Source organism: Trachypithecus francoisi, unplaced genomic scaffold (genome assembly GCF_009764315.1).
Source record: "Trachypithecus francoisi isolate TF-2019V2 unplaced genomic scaffold, Tfra_2.0 Lachesis_group5, whole genome shotgun sequence".
Lineage (NCBI taxonomy): Eukaryota > Metazoa > Chordata > Mammalia > Primates > Cercopithecidae > Trachypithecus > Trachypithecus francoisi.
Window position 1 is genome coordinate 127,057,839 of NW_022681470.1, and position 16,611 is coordinate 127,074,449.

The following is a 16,611-nucleotide window of genomic DNA, read 5'->3' on the forward strand; positions in this document are numbered from 1 at the left end:
GAAAAACATGTATCACTTTCCATCAAAGATACCTCTACTGTGATAATTAACCCCCAGTAACTCAGTAATGTGTCAATATAATGTAAAGATACTAAATAAAATGACCTGAGATGTAACCCCAAATCTGCTATCAGCTTGTTTCTACATATCTTCACCTGTAAAGTGAGAAGCTTTTCCTGCTCCAATACTGTTTGACTCTATTACATTATCACTTCTATGGCAAAATAATCAAGTAAGTAATTGAATCTAATTTTGAAATATAAAACTCAAGTCTTTAGAACCAAAATAATACATTAATGCACTGCTCTTCACACACAGAGACAACTCAACTAATGCACCATCAGTTGCATTAGTTAGAAATGTTTTTCAAGAAACCCAAATTGTGTTCATTCACTTTAAGTCAACAGCCACTGCTCGTGCCTCCACTTTTTTTTTTAAGACAGGGTCTGGCTCTGTCACCTAGCCTGAAGATCTTGGCTCACTGCAGCCTCTGGAGTAGCTGGGAGTAAAGGCGCACATTACCATGTCTGGCTAATTTTTGTATTTTTTGTAGATGGGGTTTCACCATGTTGCCCAGGATAGTCTTGAACTCCTGAGCTCAAGCAATCTGCCCACCCCGGCCTCCCAAAGTATTGTGATTACAGGGATGAGCCACTGTGCCGGGCCAACAGCCAGCACTTTCTAATCCACATTATTAGGACAGATGGCTTGGTTTGTTAACTGGCTTGTTTCAACATTCAACATCTACCTTTCCCTTTCCTTTTTTTGTTTTTTTTTTTTTTTGCCTTATAAATTATCAAGAAGCTAGAGATACTTATAAAATTCAAAAATTGTTAAAACTTATAACAAAAATAATGACTCATAATTTAAGTTGGAGGTCAATTAGATGTTTAAAACATCTAATTTACACACTGGTGCACAGCCCCACTACAATTAATTAATTTAACATTCTTCTCTATTCCAGATGTGACAAAACCTGAGAGTTGCTCAAGTACCAAGATTTAAAGAATACATAATAATGTCTATAAAATTATATGGAAAGTTGTATATATACACCCCCCATTCCTGCCATGCATGCATACACACACACACAGAGAGAGAGAGAGAGAGAGAGAGAACAAACTTTCAAATGTTGTAATGGGAACAGAAGAGAAAGCTGAATTACTGAACTATTTGTAGTTGTCAGAGTTCCTGAGTTTGGGATCAGTTAGCAAAGGCTTCCGGAGAGCTAAATAAATAACAAAGTTGGGCTGGAAGTGAAAAGCACTGGGCCTGGGCATGAGGAGAGCAGCTCTTGTGGATATATCTCTCTAAGAATTGCCTTCCCTCCATCAACCTGGTTGAGGCTAGGACATTCCTATTCTTACAATGTGACCCAGTCCTTTTTATAGTTTTGGTTTTCTTTTGTCTCAAAATTGTGTATCTAGGTCAACTGTGACCAGAGGCAAAGATACTATCATTGGTCCAGTATGAGACAAGCTCCTACCCAACACCAAGGGAAGTCACGTTGAGTTAGAGTGGGAACTGAAGCATCTCAGATGAAGAAGGGAGGGGATGCTGGGCAGACTATTTTATAGGTGCCTACTACATACCACAGTCAATGCAAGAGGTAATGGCAAAGGAGAGGGTTTAATAAGAAGACTACAGCGAAAGCTGTAAGAGTGGTGAGATAACATGACTAAGACAAGAACTGGAGAAATCAGTGACAAGAAGGAAAACTGGTTAAGGCCTATCAGAGTCAGGAGCTTTGGCAATATTCTGAGGAGAATGGGAAAAACAGCAATTAGAAAACTGAAATATACTTGCATCTTGTGAAATGTTTTGACTACTACTTACTAATGATCTATTAGAATTAAAGATACTGAAGCAGAGAAATGGGCAGAAAGGAAGTCCTAGTCTAGTGTTCTAAGTGTGGAATTAGAAACGTAAATCGACAGTCAATCTCTAACAATGGCCGACACATGCAGGTCAAAAGATAAGAATTCAAATTTCTGCTGTTTTAATGGAATCAATCTGCAAAATTCTTAGAAAATCCTTATAAGACACTAAATTATCAGTTCTTTCCCAAAGTACCTCACAAAAATAATAGACAAAATTAAAATAATTAAAACTATTACAACTCTAATTTTCTTACAAAAGCATTAAATATTTACATGCTGCTGTTCTGTCCATAAAATCAATTCTATATAAATTTGCTTAGATTCAAAATTCAACGAATTAAACAAATAATCTTTTAAAAAGTAGAGAAACTTACCTTACTAAGATTTGAATACAGATCGACTACACTGTTACAAAATTTTTCTACATCTTGTGTAAGCAGCTGGTCTGGATTAGCTATTCTGTTGTCCAGATTTCCCATTTTATAATATGTGAAAGATCTAAAATAGCATGAAGAAAAGTAATTTTAAAACAAGTGACTTTAAAGATAAAATGACAACCAAAAAAATCACATTACACCGCCTAGCTCAAATACATAGAAACAAAAAAGCTTGGAGTCAGAAGAGATCCTATCAATTGCCCTGATTTTAGAGAGGAGGACACAAGTCCAGAAAATGATGACTTGTCAATTCATGGAAAAGCCAGGACTAGATTTCAAATAACTGAGAGGTTGTTCCCAATATGCTTCTGTACCTAAGAGTGGTTTTCTTAGAAAACATACAATAAATAAGAAAAACCGCTATATTGATCAGCTTCACAAATAGTACTCTTCTATTTAAATATTTTTCATATAAAAATAGGTTATCACTTACTGAAGATACTCCTCATAGAGGTATTTAGTGAGCCTTACTCGGAAGCACAGTTTAAGCTCATTTAACCCATACTTCAAGAAATTATTAACCAGAGAGATCTAAAACAAACAAACAAATATTATTGGTTTTGCTTTTCATTTCTGCTTACTAAACTATAAATTATTTCTCCATTATTTCCTGTGTCCCAAATCCTATCATTTTTATAGCTGAATCCAAATTATATAATTCAGTTCTGTTTTACTTTACTGCATTTAGCTAAATCAAATGTACCTGGTTTGAATTATTCTATGTTAAACTTTAGATGAAATATGTTAATATCATTAATTATGAGACGTATCTTGCCATTTTTTTTTTTTGGTAAGTGGGCAAAAAGTCAAATCTATCCCCTTTCTAGCCACTGTAAAGACTTGCTTTTAGGAGTTCAGACATTTATGTTTATATTTTCTGTTTCCTACTATCAGCACCACAACCCTAGACAACGGAATTCTATATACACTGTATTTGCATTTGTTAAAAAAAAAAAAAAAAAAAACTACAGGTTTTACACCAAGTAATGCTATTTTCCAGATTATATCTAGAGCCATCTTTACTAACATTTTCCATCATTACATTAAAAATGTTCTCAAGTGGTCTTTGCTGAATCTTCATCTTTCATATCTGTGTTGCTTGCTTATTCCAATTGCTTATTTTAAAAAGTCTAAAAGCTATGTAGCCCCATCTTCCAGCTTTATTAAACAAGAATTTCTGGCAATTTCAACGTAACTGGATTTTACAACCAAGCTTCTCATTTTTACCCACAAATTTAGAACATTAAATTCTTACAGTGCCAAGAAATGAGAACCAAACTAAGAAAATCACTTATATTTTAGACTAAACAATTTATCTGTAAAAAATTCAGACCATAAATTCCAATTTAACTTAAAGTAGATTAGTAGTACAAGTTACGATACTAGTTTATGGCCTAAAGTAACCAGGATGATTTGCACTCCCCCCTCTAAATCCCCCCCAACTCCCCAAGTTGCCCCCCGCCCACATACATTTTGCAATGACTGGAAACATTTCTGGTTGTTACAACTAAGAGAAGGGTGCTGCTGCTATCTAATGGGATGCTGCTAAACACTGAAGAAAACCTGGACTGAAGGTTAAAAAAAAAAATGCCAAAAAACCCCCTCACCCACATACATATGTATATGAATATATATATACACATTACAAATGAAGTTAAACCAAACATAATCCCCTTTTTATCTAGTATGAAGGTTTACATTGAAAATTACACTATAAATTACAAACTTAAACTGAAAATAAGAATATAGTATCATAAATCTTTAAAGAATTTAATAAGTAAAACCCTTAAAGATTTTTAAAAGATGCAAATTTCCCGTGTTAAAAAGATTTTTAATAAATTAAACTTACAAGAGGCATGACAGCGATGAAGTTGAATAAGTATCTCTTGAAATCTTTCCTGCTACGACCAATGATACCACTGCAAACCACCACATGCAATGTATTAGTTGCAAAAGAAGCAAAATCTAACACTAGGAAAACTTCTGTAAAGCTCTAAAATTACTCTAGGAAACTTCTATTAAATCAAAACAATCAATAAAAAAGATGCTGAAAAACACTTTTTTGCAAAAACATGTTTGCAACTTTAAAACGTCATCATTTTGAACTTGCTGGAACCTCATCCTGCAAAAGGCGAAATTCAACAGAATGATAACTAATTATTTCTTAGTAAAAATGGCTGCTTTAAAAAAAGGCTTAAGTGGCTACAAAACAAATTTAGCGAGCAAAACAATTAACAACTTTATAGTTCCAGGAATGGATTATTATGAATAAACAAAGTACCATTTGTTTGTTTTAAAATATTTTAACAATCTGATTCTCATTTGTGTGAACTAATGGCAGGGAGACAGACTAATGGGGATCAGCAAAGGGTCAAGAGTAAATATTTTAGGCTTTGTGCACCCTCAGGGCTCTGCTGCAACTACTCAATTCTGCCACAGTAAAAAAAAAAAAAAAAAGCAGCCAAGAAGAAGTGTGGCTCTATTCTAATAAAACTTGACCAAAGCAGATGGTAGGTAGTGAGATTTGACCTGTGGGTCCTAGTTTGCCAAGACTGGCGAACGCTTGAATCAGAGCCCAGAACGGGTCTATAGAGGCTTCGTGTTCCTCAACACACCTCAATTAGACTAGCTCCTCTTTCGCCTATTGTTAATCTGTTTTACGTATTTTTCTGCTTTTAAAATATACATTAAAAATTTTTTTAAAGGGTTCTAAAACTTAACTAAAAATTTGAACAGAGCATTATTATATAAGTAAAGGATCTTTGAGTAAGATATGTGTATGACCTAATACAAAGATAGAATCTATTTGATCACAGAACTCTTATTTCAAATAATACTTAGTAATATTCCCAAATTTCGTAAGATATATTTGTATAAAACATGTGAGAAACACTGGACTAATTGGTTTAAACCTAGCTGCCCATGCACACACAAAAATAACTAGTATATGACTAGAGAAATATTTTCCTTTCTATGAGGGAGTAGATAAATAAATTTGGGAAATCCTAGGTTAAACAAAGCTAACAAATGTCTTTACCAAAGACCTTCTCAAAGCTTTTAATGTATAATATGTGCATTTTAACTGTGAGGGGTCTGTAGTATGAAGCATTTCCTCTATCATAGCCAAGATTCCACAGAACATACTTTGGGAAATGTTCCTTTAGACTGGTTGAAAGAAATTAATACTCCAATTTTTATGTAGCCCCTAAAAAGCAAAACAATTAAAACAAAAAGGCTGACTACAAGAAAATTAAATAGAACCACACAAAAATGTTGTTTATAGCAATAAGAATATTAGAGACATTAAGCAATCAAGACAGTACAAAAGGTTCAGAGAATTTACGTTAAAATTGTTTGAACCAAATCTTACATAAAACCAAAGTGCTTTAGTGCTGCCCAAGCTGTGAAACACACAAGAACATGCCATCATTCAGCAATGGTTTACCATTGGAGTAGCAGCTATAAATTTAAAAAGTGGTCTCTTGAATAAAGTCTTATTTCTGCTTATTATTCCACTGCCAAAAAAAAAAATTAACAAAAACAATTTTACAATAGCCCTAATCACTACAACTTCCAAATATTTAAGAAACTTTATAAAAGAGAGTTTGGTAATTTTTAAATTCTGCTTGTAGCCAAATGGGTGAAAATAAAACGTATTTTTATGATTAGATAAAGCAGCAACAAGGTACGAAGAATTTTCCTCCATGTCACAGAATTAGTATAGTTTCTACCTTAAAAAGGGTGTCTTTCCTATTAAGATTTGTCCATACTCCAAAGTCATTAGTCACCATCAACAAATAAGTTTAAAATATGAAAAGAATATGAAAATGAAGTGCATTAAGGACCATAAGAAGTCTCCTTGAGGCTCTCTTTAGCAGAAATATATGAATCGGGACTTACTTTAGAAAAGGCAAAAAGGGAAAATAAATAAATAAATTTGCACTGTAGCTTAAATACTGAGATGGAGATATATGTTAACTTTTCAAATAAAATTATCCAGTATAAATGTACAATATTTTAAAACTTCTTTTTTTGAGATAAGGTCCAAATGTTAAAGAATTTCATACACAGCAGAGGCTCAAAACTATTTAGGAGAAAGTTAACAACTTTAAAATGAGTGTTTTACAATTGGTGAGTATGGGTTAAGAATATAAGGAAGTTCTTTATGTTAATCTTTTTTTTTTTTTTTTTTTGAGACAGGATATTCCTAAGCTGAGGCGATCCTTCTGCTAAGCCTCCTGTGTAGTTGGGACTATAGGCATATGCCACCACAGTCAGCTAACTTTTTTATTTTTTGTAAAGACGAAGTCTCACTGTGTGGCCCAGGCTGGTCTTGAACTCTTGGTCTCAAGTGATCCTCCTGACTCAGCTTCCCAAAGTGTTGGGATTACAGGCATGAGCCACTATACCCAGCCCCTTATTCTATTTTTACAACTTTTCTGTAAGTGTAAAGTGTACCAAAATAATGGTTTTTTAAAAATTGTTCAGAAACTCATATGAAAAATGAAAAGCAATTTTTAAAAATCTCATAATTAAATTTTGAAACTGAGTACTACACACACGTGCACATGATTAGGCTCCCCGCTACAAACACCCTTCAAGGGAGACCAGTTAACAAGCTCTCAACTCCAGCTTCTAGTAAGTGTTTAAGGCACTTAATTTTAAATGTGAATTCACAGCCAAGAGTCATAGAATGCTTGAGGAAAGCCTCTAATGTGAATGACAACAGAATAACAAACAAAGGACCATGAAGGAAACAAAAAATGCAGGGAGCTAAAAACACATTAAAAAATTACATAGCTTCAGAGGTGAAAAAATATTGCATCCTTAAAAGAATGATTGCTATAAAAACGAACATCCATATAAAAGATAACTCTTGGAAATAAAATTATAACAAATAAAAATTCACTGGATAATAAAGTTGAAGAAATTTCCTTGAAAATAAAACAAAATGGCAGAGATAAAAATAGAAGAGAAATTATAAGATAATCAGATCATCAGTCCAGAGGCTCCAACACTCAGCTAATAAGAATTCCAGAAAAATTGGAGAGGAATAATTTCTTTTTAAACACAAGAAAATTTCTCAAATGAAGAATGAGTTTCTAGATGGAAAAAGAGTTCACCTAGTGCCCAGCACAAAAAATTCATACTAATGTTCAGTGAAATTTTCCAACATCCAGTAACACAACATCAACAACTTTTTTAAAAAGACGGAGGGGGAGATTGAGGGAGAAACAAAACAAATCTCCAGCTACAGCTGAGCAATCAGAATGGCAAGAGGCCTCAATACCCACCCTGGAGCTGTACAACAGAATCTACCAGATGCTTCAAAAAGGTTTGATTAATTGAATCAGAATATCTAGTGGTGGGGCCCAGACATTCATAGTTCTTAAAATTCTCCAGATGATTCCAATCATTCTGCAGCCAAGGTTGAGACCCAGAACATAGTGATGCTCTCAAAATTCTGAAGAAAAGTGAATTCCAACTTGGAATGCACCAACACAGCTAAATTATCAATCAAGTATGAGACTAGAAGAAAGAAATTTTCAGATCTACAAGGTCTCAAAAATTTATCTCCCTTCACCTTTACTCAGAAAAAGAGTGCATCTGCCAAGCCGAGAAAGTAAACTGAGGAAGATAAAAAAAAAAAAAAAAAAAATCCAGAAACAGGTTATTTAATTCAGGATACAAAGATGAAAGAAATTCCCAGAATAATGATAAAAGCAAGTTCAAACATGATTGCTATTTGGTGTGCCTAATATGCAACCAATCCTGATTAAAGCAAGAAGACCCGGCACTTTGGGAGGCTGAGGCGGGCGGATCACAAGGTCAGGAGATTGAGACCATCCCGGCTAACACTGTGAAACCCTGTCTCTACTAAAAATACAAAAAATTAGCCAGGCGTGGTGGTGGGCACCTGTAGTCCCAGCTACTCAGAAGGCTGAGGCAGAAGAATGGCGTGAACCCAGGAGGCGGAGGTTGCAGCGAGCTGAGATTGTGCCACTGCACTCCAGCCTGGGAAACAGACCAGACTCCGTCTCAAAAAAAAAAAAAAAAGCAAGAACACAGGAAACTACAAAACGTATAGGGCAGGGGGGGAAATAGAAAGATGAAGTTGATAGATGAGTTGGTGTCTGACCATATTACAATACTGAGAAGATTTCACAGTATTGTCAAAAAGCTCAAGCTGAATTAGGGGGAAGTAGGTTTAAAAAAAATAATAATGTGCACAAATAACTGCCAATTTGTAAACACCAGGAAAAACAAAAAGTTGTATGGAAAAGCAACTACCAAAGTATGCCATGTGGTTCAGCTGTAAGCAACAGTCAAAATTATGTAAACAACAAATTGTGATTTAACAAAAAATTATATAATTTTTATTATACATATAAAACATTGAGAAGATGAGCATGGAGGGAGTGTAAAAGGGCTAATTCTCACCTTCCAAAGTAGGAGATGAACACTTACACTTTTGAAACTGAGAAATCTATAAACAGTAATACAAGTATGCAATATAGAAATGCAGACACAAAATAAATGAAACAGTAAAAAGAATAGAAAATGACTGACTCCAGGTAATGGCAGGAGTGAGAGGAGCCAAGGAACTGATGTGTTTTGTCATTAAGTCCTGCAGGACATTTGACATTAAGCTATGTTCATATATTACTTTGATTAAAATTAAAAGGCACAGGACTGACCACAGGTTTCAGGGAGACTTGGGTGGAATGTGAGGGCCTACATAATTTACCCCTATTCAGAGGTATGTACTTTAAGGGCTTTAATCCTGTACATACAAGATTCTTTACTGTCCTAGAGAAATGAGTCAGAGAGCATGGTGATAAAGCATTCTTCCGCTTCCTACAAATCTTTAGGAAGCAGATCAATAATCTAAGAGAAAAAAACCTTTATTCCAAAATGTTGGGGCATTTAACAATTTTAAGTACTGTCATTCAAAAAGTTATTTTAGATTAAATACTCCAAGGAATTTTCTGACAAAATATTGCATATCAGGAAATAAAATTCCTAGCAAAATTTTTTACTCTGACATTCTAATTGGTATTATGAAAAATAAATTATTTATTAACGGATAAATGGTAAATTGTTATAACCCAAGATATCCCAACTGACATTTTTTATGTTTTTACATTCAAAATTAGCAATTTGCAGTGATTAATAATATGTAGAAACACTATAATGAAAAAATATAAAAAGCACTAACACCAGATGTGGAAAGAAATGTCTAAGAACTGTTTTCCCTTCTAATAAACACGCTCAATGTGATTCTTTGAAATGCTTTGAAATTTTCCTCCAAATTATCTAATTAATTTCAGAAATCCAACTTGGTGGATTTTTAGAATTCCCATTACAGCACTTATTATACTGCATTTTAATTTTCTGTCTACCTGTCTCTAACTCTTGATAAACTGTCAGCTCAGCAAGGCTTGGTACAGTTTCTCCTAGTCGCTGGCATATAGACCCTTATCACAGTACAGCACATTGCCTGGCACATGGGAAACACTAAGTATTTTTTAAGTAAATGAACAAACACATAATTTGACTTGAGTATCTTTTACCTAATTTAGAATCTATTTCTTGCTTATAAAGATAATGCTTAAATATGAGACAATTAGCCTTGCATACATATAGGAGGAAGGTGAATGAAAAAGTACCTTTCAATTAGTGTTCCATTTTGAATCATCCAAACATCACAATACGTTCGAGACACCAGTGTAACAGCAATAAGTACCAAGTAACCTGTCTAAAATAAACCAGGTATAGTAAATTAACTAAATGCATTTTAGAAAGTTCAAAGAAATATTACCTTGGTAACAATTTTTGGTTTCCAAATCTAAAGCTTTATGTAAGCTTTAATACAGTTGCCTGACATTTTTTCTATGAGCAATTTTAAATATAGTTAAAAGGGAACTCAAGAATATTACATAAATGAAAAAGGCCTCATAGATTCATTTAATCTTTCTCATTCAGAATTCAAAAGTGAATTCAAGACAGGTCAAAGGACTTGCCTTCATATACCTAGTCAAGGACAGAAGCTAGGAATATAACTTAGATTACCCAGATTATAGTGTACTGTTATTTTCTTATATTTTTAACATACAACTTTAACAAAGAAAAAAGACAGTAACTGTAAATATACAGCTAACTAACCAAAACTGAAGCTTACAATTTTGCCTAGGTAGAATAAATTTGGTTTAATTTGTTAGAAAAACTAACAATAGTGTCCACGCCCTCATAGGGCTTTCAATTTAGTTATGAAGGGAAGAATTATACTTTAAAAGTAGCAGACAAATTTAGGCAAACATATTTGTATCACTTCATGTCCTAAGCTGTGGGATGGGAAGGTTTGGGGTGCCAAAAGACAGTTATGGTATTAGAAATATGATAAATAGTAAAACAAAAAAGAGAATGAGGATTAAGGGTAAAAAAGATGAAGGATTTAATGGGAGAAAAAAGGGATTAAAATCACATGAACTATGGTACTGTACTGAGTTTATACACATAAAATTATTGCAAGCTTTCAGTAGAACAAAAAGTGATGTTAAAAAGTGATGTTTAAAGAATATTACTTAAGCAGTGCTGTGCAAGACAGATTACAAAGCAGGGAAAGTCAAGACACTGGGTAGGAATCAGTTATCTCTCTGTGAGATGAGAATCCTGCCACCCCAACCCCAAGTACATACATTTAAAGCTGATCTTAAATTTTCTAAATTGGAAGAAGAAGACAGTGACATAGAAGCCAAAGTAAGGAAAGAAGGCCTGCAGAGGGTGGGAGGCTGGCCAAATTAGCCCCTTCTACCTCCCTTACTAATTCCCAAGGACTCATCCAATATCTCCAATTTGTTTCACATTCATTGAACCCCTGCAATAGTTGAAATGAACATTAAGCTGTTAACTGATTGGAAGGTAATATACGAATCTTTCCAGAAAAGCTTGTATTTTAAATAAGGATTCTTCAAAGGCAGGAGGGTTGTAGAAATGAGAGAAAACAATTTGTTATGCCTGAAGAGTCACTGGAAATAGTCACAAAAAAGATAAGAAGCATTAATCAATTTTTAAAAACATATTTGTTTCTGTTGTGGGGACGGACAGGATGTCACAGACATGATGTTGTAAACAAATGAAAGATTGAGGACATAGGGCCAGATCATAAAACAATAATCTCCTAAGCAGATGATATTAAAAGGAAGGCCAAAGTCAGGTTGTGATTTACCCTATAAAAAAAGTCACATGTTTTAATCAGGATTTTAAGAAAGAATACAAATTGGAGAAGGAAAAGAAGCAAAAAGACAATTAAGATATAATAATCCAGGTAAGATATAGTGAGAACGATAGGAATGTAAAGGGAGAGAATAATTTATGAGAAACTTTAGGATACTTAGAAAGAACATTTATAATATAAGGGAAGGAGCAGATCTTAAAAGTGTGTGATCTCATTTTTAAATTAAAATATATGCTTACACACAAGATGACTATATATCAAAATGAGTAAGAGGCTGATAGGTGCCAAAAAAAAAAATCTAGCTGCATTTTCTAATTTTCTTCAAGGAACATGTATTACCTCTGTCTAATTAGGAAAAAACAAGTGCTATTACTTTATTTAAAAAGAATTTCTCAAGGGCAGAATCATCAGGACATGATGCCAAGGTGAGGGGAAGAGCAAATCCAGCATGATGAAGAAATGGACGTTGTCTTTGGGAACTACAATGCTTTAGCAGTTAAGTACAGGAAAAATTAGCAGATCCCAGTGGTCAAAAAGGGTGACATGGGGAAGAGGAAGAGTTGAAGGTAATGATATTTCTAGTTACAGAATGAGAGAATGCTGAGGAAGATGGAGAACACAGCATTATTTTAATAATCATTAAAAATGTTTATCAAATAATGAAGATAATCTTGATAAAAGAGCAAAGGAACGAATTATAAAACTATTCATACAATCAGCTCACTTCCTGAAATACCTGATGAATCCAGGTATCATTTTGAGTATCTTAAAAATATTTAATCAAATACATTCCACACTAACGTGACTTGTTAACATCTCAATGTAATAAAAAGGTTTGTCTTTTGACATTTAATCCAGTTTTTATTGACAGTATTTAATTATAACAAAGCAATACCATTTGGGGTAGCTGCACGGCAGTACCCTAGTATTTCACATAAAATGAAATAATATTTCATAAACAAGAGAAAACTACTTAAAAACTGGCACTGAACAAGGGTTTTTGTATGACAGGTGATGATTTAAAGACAAAAATTTAGTAGTCTTCTTTACCTACAGAGAAAACGTTTGACCTATAGTATAACCAGAGTTATGATTTTATTGTTCTAATCTTATGTAACCTTGAAAGTTGAACACCTAATAATATAATTTGGGTATCTGTCTCCACCCAAATCTCATGTTGAAATGTAATCCCTAGTGTTGGAGGTGGGGCCTGGTGGGAGGTGTTTGGGTCACGGAGGCAGATCCCTCATGGCATGGCGCTGTCCTTCAGATAGTGAGTGAGTTCTCATGTATCTGGTTGTTTAAAAGTACATGGCACCTCCTTGGCCCTTTGCTCCCTCTCTCGCCATGTGAAACACTGGCTTCCCCATTCACCTTCAGCTGTGAATGCCAGCTTCCCGAGGCCTCCCCGGAAGTGGAGGAGATGCTGCGCCATGCTTGTACAGCCAGCAGAAGCACAAGCCAATTAAATCTCTTTTCTTTACAAATTACCCAGACTCAGGTATTTTATTCAAGAATGGTCCAATATACTTAAGATTACAATTTCATAAGACTTACCTCTTTACAAAATGTTCTAGGGACCATGATTTTCAGAATCTGTGCGAGCCTTGAGAAAAACACCTTGTCCACCACAGCTCGCTCCTTTTTTCCCTCTTTCTGCATTAAAAAAAAGAAGCCCTTTTAAGATCGCTATAACAAATGTATCATAAAATTAAAGAACCATGTTTCATCTAAGTCAATATAAACAGTTATCAAGATACTGAATTTACAAAACCCAGACTTGCATACTTACACTGCTCCTCATATTCAAACATGTTTTTGAGAAAATAATGTTATCTAAAAACTGAATAAGGAAGTGCATTCTGGAACCACATAATTATCTGGATGAAGAAAACTGCAAGTAGAAGAAATAGCAACTGCAAAATACCAAGGTGAACGCCTGCAACGTGCTTGAGGAAGAACAAAATGGCCAACCTGGCTGGAGCTGTGAGGAAGGTACCATCACAGAGGATGAGGTCAGAGAGACAGCTGAAAAAAAGGCCGAGGGCTTACTGAGTTTTGTATTAGCCACTTCCTGATTAACACCATATTAAAAAAAAAAAAAAAAAAACCCTGAACAGAATTTTCCCTGATACCAAATATAGGAAATTTTTGGATTCCTAGATTTACCATTTAACATTTCCAATATACAGTCTGTCAATTCACTCTCTCTTCCTCATAAAATTCAAGGATAGACAAGGTTCTTTCACTCATGCAGCTCACATTCTAGCGGGAGAAACGCAGACAAAAAAAATAAACCAATAAACAAATTATTACGGATAGACTAGGCAGGGTCATGAGGAAAAAAAAGAACAGTTCACACAGGATGGTCTGAAAAGCCTCTTGACATTTAAGCTTAGACATAAAGAAAGAAAAGCCATGTGATTATTTAAAGTGGGTACCAGGGTGGAGGGAGTGAAGCACAAGGAACACCAAGCACAAAAACACGTGTTGGAAATAAAATAGGTGTGTACATTTCACAGCAAGATGGCAGTATTGTTACAGCAAAGGGAACAAGAATGAGAGAAGTTTAAAAGGTAGGCAGGGCTTATAAAGGACAGAGGCTTGAAGCCACAGTAAGGACTGAGAGCTTACTGCTATTATAGAGGGATTTAAAAGAAGATAATCTTACCTCTCTCAAGAGTTTTTTCATTTTCACTAGCTCCATGAAAATGGAAGTACTAAACCATTTGCAAAGATAAGGAAACAAGTGACGAGACTTATTACTCTTGAACTGTTTGGGAGAATAGACAGGGGAAACTTCTTGGAAAAGGCAAGATACTCCAGAAAAACCCCAATTCCCTGACTGTTTCCTCACCTCCATAATCACAGCTCACTTATCTGGCTAACTACTGTGCTCCTGAAAACAAATACCTGTTTGTATTTGTAGAGTAACTCTATTAGCTAGATATAATGTAAAAGTGCTTTGATTAAATAAATATCTAACTTGAGCCTTAAGTGAACTGTTTGGGTACCGAATTAGAATAATAACTACCAACTATATGTCAGACACTGTGCTAAGGCTTTATAGACATTATCCTAATAAACAGGCACTGAGTGCAGTGCAGAATTATAGGCCACGAAAGGAAGTCTGAAGGCACTGTGTTTATAGGATTAGACTAGAAAGACTACAATAGGAGGAACTGGAGAAGAATCAGCCTAATCTGCAACTGCTGGAACAGAGACTCAGCATTTCAAGTCTTTCAGATAAAGTTGAAAACCTCATCCTACTGACTTACAGGCTCAGTTTGCTTAATTCATACATGCATGCATTCATTCACTCAACAAACAACTACTTGATCCAAACCCTATTCCAAATGATATGGACACAAGAGCAAACAAAACAGAGAGAAAAGCCCTATTCACAGTCCATTTAGTTGAACTAGAGTATTCTCCTCAAGCTAAACCTTACACATTCAACCTAATCTCTGTTTGTGTTTTCCCCAAACCCGGAAAACATAGGAAGAAACAAGTAAAGAGAAGGCCATACATATTAACTACCTTTAAAAAAAAAGACGTTAAACTATTTGTTCTTCCTCCTGTCACCATCACCACGCCCTCACTTCAGCTTGCCTTACCTGGAGCCAACGCCCTTCTCCATTCCTAGCGGGAACTTTTAAGTGGCACAATCCTGAGGTGAAACGGACATCTGAGTTAAACAGAAGACCACCTGTTTCTAGCTACTCTAAAGAAATGATCTAGGACAAACAATGAGGAAGGTTAGGAAAAAAGAGTTACAAGAGAGTAAAGCTGAAACACTTTAAAATATTAGTTGCTAACTGGTATAAAATTCCTCCTCATTTTCTTCCGTTCCTGTTGTCACTTTCCCTATCCTTAAACTGACTGAAAGCTGACGGATTTTCATTACATTTCAATCCATGAAGGGAAGTAACTATATTCTCCCAAATTATCGTTTTCTGCAAAGGACCACCTGGACGGGGAGGTTGGCTCAGAAGGGCTGAATTCAAAGAGATGTCAGGAATAGGAGAGTATCCTGATCACAGCAAAACTCTACCTGAAACCAATCTAAATAAGAGTAACTATAGAGGCAGTATATTTTGTAACATTACTAGCCTTTCCTAAGATTCCATTTTAAATTCAAAATGAACTTTCCCCACATCTAAACTTCCCAGTAATTTTTTTAAATACAAAAAAAGACCACTTTTCCCACTTCTAAACTTCCCAATAATTTTTTTAAATACAAAAAAAAGACCACTGTGGTGATATAAGTTCAACATGAATATTATAGAAAAAGCAAACAAATCATTAAAAGCTATTTGAGAAGTCAAAGTAATAACGTAACAAAGGAAAAAAGAAAACCTAAAATTCAAAAGGTAACAAGGTCAAAGTACAATGAGAAGTTCCTATTGATATGTCAATCACCTTAGGTGAGATTGACTGAAAAAGATGTTTGAAATAGCAGTAAAATAAGAGGCCATGTAGTGCTGACATAGTATAAGTATTCCTGTATATTGTAGGGAAACATGAAAACTGGTACAACTATTATATATCATTTATCAAAATGTAAAATGTACACTGACTGTAAAATGTAAAATAACCTAGTAAATTTACTTTCAGGAACTTACCCTACAAACATACCTGTACATATGCTTAGCCACACAAATGAAAACATCGTACTCTGTTTATAATACCATAAAATGAAAAACAACCTAAATGTATACCAATATTACATAAATCATAGCAAAATTATTCAATGAAAACTCTATAACAACTATAAAAAAGAAAGCAGCTCACATACATAGAAATAGAATATGCAAGAGCAGGTCTACAGCTTTAAACATGGAGTGATCTAAAAAACAGTATGCTGGAAAAAATTGGAATGATGCATGCAATTCATTTTACACATGAATTTATGAAACTCTTAAATATGTAAAGTAATTCTACCTATATTGTTTATGGATATACACACATGCCAAAATACAAAAATATGCATGGGAATGCTAAATACTGAACCCAGCACAGTACTTATCTTTATACATTTTGAATTTCATTATAC

At 34.5% G+C, this 16,611-nt stretch overlaps 1 protein-coding gene across 2 annotated transcripts in view; it reads right to left on the reverse strand.

Moving 5' to 3' along the window:
• ABCD3 (ATP binding cassette subfamily D member 3) overlaps positions 1-16,611 on the reverse strand; it is a 101,766-nt gene that overhangs the window by 34,480 nt on the left and 50,675 nt on the right. For both annotated transcript variants that reach the window (XM_033200562.1, XM_033200563.1), the window contains exons 3-7: positions 13,113-13,211; positions 9,988-10,076; positions 4,167-4,236; positions 2,751-2,848; positions 2,255-2,378 (exon numbers count right to left, since the gene is read on the reverse strand). In XM_033200562.1, coding sequence (XP_033056453.1) covers positions 2,255-2,378; positions 2,751-2,848; positions 4,167-4,236; positions 9,988-10,076; positions 13,113-13,211 — 480 coding nt within the window. The remainder of the gene's footprint in view (positions 1-2,254; positions 2,379-2,750; positions 2,849-4,166; positions 4,237-9,987; positions 10,077-13,112; positions 13,212-16,611) is intronic.